Source organism: Octopus bimaculoides, chromosome 5 (genome assembly GCF_001194135.2).
Source record: "Octopus bimaculoides isolate UCB-OBI-ISO-001 chromosome 5, ASM119413v2, whole genome shotgun sequence".
NCBI classification, from domain to species: Eukaryota; Metazoa; Mollusca; class Cephalopoda; order Octopoda; family Octopodidae; genus Octopus; species Octopus bimaculoides.
In genome coordinates, this window is record NC_068985.1 from 42,276,883 (window position 1) to 42,281,461 (window position 4,579).

The 4,579-nt window shown below is 35.5% G+C and overlaps 1 protein-coding gene across 1 annotated transcript in view; it reads left to right on the forward strand.

Annotated features, from left to right (window-relative positions):
- LOC106876074 (protein CASP) overlaps positions 1-4,573 on the forward strand; it is a 13,267-nt gene extending 8,694 nt beyond the window's left edge. The window contains exons 3-4 of the mRNA XM_052968357.1: positions 289-1,206; positions 3,038-4,573. Coding sequence (XP_052824317.1) covers positions 289-1,206; positions 3,038-3,418 — 1,299 coding nt within the window. The 3' untranslated portion in view covers positions 3,419-4,573. The remainder of the gene's footprint in view (positions 1-288; positions 1,207-3,037) is intronic.
- Positions 4,574-4,579: the final 6 nt, after the last annotated feature.

Consider the following 4,579-nt stretch of genomic DNA (forward strand, 5'->3'; position numbering starts at 1 on the left):
TCCATGACCCTCCCAAGAATAAGTGGGCAAAGATGAGATGACAGTGTTTTACATACACTTTCCCTAGAAAAGGCAACATAGCTTGATCACAGCAAGGATGTGGCAGACTTGAGTAAAAATTCCCTTACTAGATAGTCTTTTTTGTCTTAGGAAAAGCTGAGAATGTGTAATTTTTCTTGTGAAATAATCTGTATAAGTAAGATAGAAAAACCAACTGTTTCAATTGTTATATGAATTATTTGTTATATTACTTTTGTTTTTCATTTGATCTTTTGTGATTATTTACAGATGGAGCAGATTAAAGTGCAAAATCAACAGCAACAGATGCTTATTTCTCAGAATCAAGATTCTTTAAATCTGGATAAATCTGAAGAAATGGAACAAGCATTAGACATCCTGAAACATTCTAATCTTGAAGTGGAACTTTCTGCAAAAGAAAAAGAAATCAGCCAGCTTGTTGATGATGTGCAACGACTGCAGATGTCACAAACAAAACTACGTGAGTCAACAACTGCTCGGATCAACCAGCTAGAAGAAGAACTCAATCAGAAGAACACTGCATACCAAGAACTTGAAGAAAAATTGAAATTACAAGGAGATTATGATGAGATTAGCCGAGAGTTAAATATTTTGAAATCCATTGAATTTTGTAAATCTTCTGACGAAGTTTCTGTACCTCAGTCAAAGTCACTGGAGCTTTTACTTCTGGAGAAAAATAAAAGTTTACAAGCTGAGACGACACAGCTGAAGATGGCCAATAGTGAGTTGAGCAAACAATATACAAAACTGCAGGACAGCTATAAAGAAGCTGCTTCTACTCTTACCGAACAAAAAACAATGATATCTCAACTTGAAGAGGATTTACGCAGTGTTAATGCATTATCTTCAATGTTTCGTGGTGCAGCTGAAGGTGTTGAAGCTAAACCTGTTACTCCCACTGCTGAGGTTATGGCAGATTTTGTTAAAGAGATGACTCCTCCAGTGAATGGAGAGAATGACAAGTCTTCTCTAACTGCCGCTTCCTCTCTTCTACCAATTGTCCAAAGTCAAAGAGAACGTTACCGTCTGCGAGCCCAGGATCTAGAAACACAGAATTTGGTTTTGAAACAACAAGTCACTTTGCTCCAGAATGAGACTGACAAACTCCGATCTGACAATGTCAAGCTGTATGAGAAAATACGATTCTTACAAAGTTATCCATCAAAAGTAAGTAGTTTAATGTTTGTATCTTTTTTTTTTTTTAAATTCTTTTTCTGTCATATTTGCTGACATATCTGATGCCATTTTATTTTTGAAATGTATCAAAAATTTGCTTTATGTCTTATTCAGCTGCAATGTGGATGAGTGACCAAGTGTTGTAAGTTAGGGAGCTGGATGGGCATAAGTATGTGAGGCCAATAATTGTTACTAGTAGTAAAATATTGAAAACAAGCCAAAATATCTCAGTCTTCTAGCACAAGCTTATGAAAAATTGCTTGCAGAACATCAACAGTTATAAGGAGAGGTCACATTATCTCATTATACCTCCTTCCCCAGCATACCTGATACATGACTTACATTATTATTTAGTGATCTTGTTACCATTAAGAAACATTTGTTTTAATTATCCAACTGCAAATTCACCTAGAAAGATGAAAAGAATATTAAGCTTTCATCTGTCTATCAAATATTTGCAATGACAGAGCCAAAAACATGAGTTTTACATTCTGTGTCATAATTCTCTTGACCAAAATATAAACAACTTATGCAGTTTATTTGGAAGAAGGTAAAGTATGGTACTCCCACAACATAATTTATTTATGATAAATTTATGGTTTCATACTTTATTCCAGTCTACTCTTCCCCTGGTGAAGAGGATTGGCCTGCAAGAGTCCTGTGCTGGTGCCAAAAATAAACTTGTACTGGTACCCTGTAAACGCACTTGTGTTGTCCATATTGAAATCATCCAGCACACACTGGTAAAGTGGTTGGTGTTAGGAAGGGCATCCAACCATAGAAACCGTGCCAAATCAAACCTGATGCAGCTCTCTGGCTTACCAGCCCAGGTCAAATTGTCCAACCCATGCCAACATGGAAAATGGATGTTAAATGATGATACTATAGCATATTATTAACATGTACAGAATCATAAATTTTTCCCTAGAAAACCACTTTAAAATATCTTTCAGTAAGTGCATGGTAGAATATATTAAATTTGTTTTTTTCCTTAAAATATACTAGTAAAATAGAGTTCATCTCATATGAGAATGTGTCTTATATACCAGCAAGCATGGTTTTTATTCAAATAATTTTTTAATGAACATTTTTCATTTATTTCAGTTATGATTTCATTAGAGTTGACATGATGTTAAATGAAACCTGTAGTCAGTGTAATGCAACTGATTTAGTCAGAAGTTTTTATATCATTCCACTTTTAGTTAATTACTGATTATTAAGTAGAATTAAACCAAATATGAATATTCAAGTGATATTTTTGTATTTCTGATCCAAATGTTAAATTGAGGCTATTATTTTAAAGCTAGTTTAAAAATACCAACAGAACTGTTTGAAAGCCTGTCAATTCCTATTCTTGGATGGTAACATGTTGCCTGGCTTATTTCTCTTATCACTTTCTTGCAAGCATTCAGGTCAGTTTTCCAGTCTCAAAAAATCTTCTTCCCTTCTACCCACTAGTCATGTAAACTGTAACTCTTCTCTAATGAAGAGTGATGGCTGTTTTAAATATAAGAGTTATATTTGCTGAGGTTAACATGTACGATGTTGTATGGTGGTGAGGTATTGAGAAAGAGTGTAGAAGGTTTGTGGGGGTCAGACAGAAATGAGATAGCTAAGGCTTCATGTATATATTAGAGCTGAACTTTAAGGGCATCAACATTGGGTGTGCATTAGGGATTGAGACACATGATAATATGCCATTTTGAAGTGATAAGGATGTACACAAGCTAGTCTTGAAAGGTTTTTGTTCTTCTGTATTTTTTTTTTTGTCAATTGTTCTGCCTCTGCCACCAAATGTAAAGCTATTTCTCTGTATTTTCAGTCTGAATCTCACATCAATGTCGACGAAACAGAAAGCCAGTACTCTTCTCAGTATGAGGAGAGACTTAACCCATTCAACACATTTAACCGCAAGGAAAGAATGAAGCGTTATATGAACTTGAAACCATATGACAAGATTACATTAAGCATGGGCCGTTTCATTATGGGCAACAAAGTTGCTCGTACTGTCACCTTCTTTTACACAATCTTCCTCCACTGTTTTGTATTCTTGGTTCTTTATAAATTGGCACACACCGAGTCCTGTAAACGGGATATGGCTGCTGAATGCCAAGCTCGCTTTGCTGAACATATGATGAAGTTTCACAAACACACCGATACAGAAGTGAAGGAGCGACACCTTTTCTTAGATGGTCATCAATAGAACCAATACATGGGGGCAGTCCTTTTTAAAGTTCTTACTGTCCCTTTCTTCTCTCGTCTGAGTTATAAACACGTCAGCCATATACTATATACACACTTGTGTGTATGTAATGTATCTATGTATAGGAGTGTATGTATTTGTTGTATGTATGAATACATGTGTATGTGTATATGTATATATATGTGTGTGTATGTTTGTATATATATCTATATGTATGTATATATACATATATATGTGTGTGTATGTAAGTATATCACATTATGCACACACACACATTTAGAGGTGTGGGTGTACTAACAACTGAGTATGACTTGGTAACTTGTACTATTCTTTTACTAATTGTTTTTGGTGCCTCTGTAGTCATGAGCAGACATAGTCACCTTGGCCCTCCTATGCTTGATTCCATGGAACATCCAGGATTTGACTGCTAGAGGGAAAGATAGCTGCACCAGCATTTGGCTAGTGCGCTTTTTCAGCTAAGTGGACTACAGCAGCATGTAAGAATTGCATTGCTCAAAGACACTGCATTGTCTAGTCCATGAAGCAAATCCATGACCTTGTGACTGTGCAGTCAACATATCCTATCTACTAGGGTACATGCATTCACGTGTGTGTGTGTGTGTGCATGATGAGTATGTAGTAAGCAAGGAGGATTTTAAATGCATATCTCGTGAAGAGATTAATCAAGCCAGCATCTTATTGACAGAAATGAAATCACTAATTTGTTTGATCACATCTCTATGAGGCTGACTGTAGATATGAGCTTCACACACTTATACACACACATACTCACACACACATATATTACATTCTATACACTTTTGTCAAGTATGTGTATGATTAACATTCTTTAATGTTTTGTCTCTTGTACGATGAAACATACATTTGGACCAGCGTACTGTGTGTGTATGGTTGTGTATGTGTGTGTGTGTGCATAAGTTTGAAGGGCAAGTCTTCAGCCCGTCCCCCCACAAACTACCCTTTAAAAAAAAAATTTTTGGAATACGAATCTGCAAAAAAATTGGCAAAAATCAGCAGTTTTAAATTACCCCCGACCCCAACCCCTACCCCTCCTTCATTTTTAAAAACTTTTTTCAGAATTTTTTTTTTAAAAATACAGAGATTATGATTCTGAAACAAATTTCCAAAAATTTTTGTCAA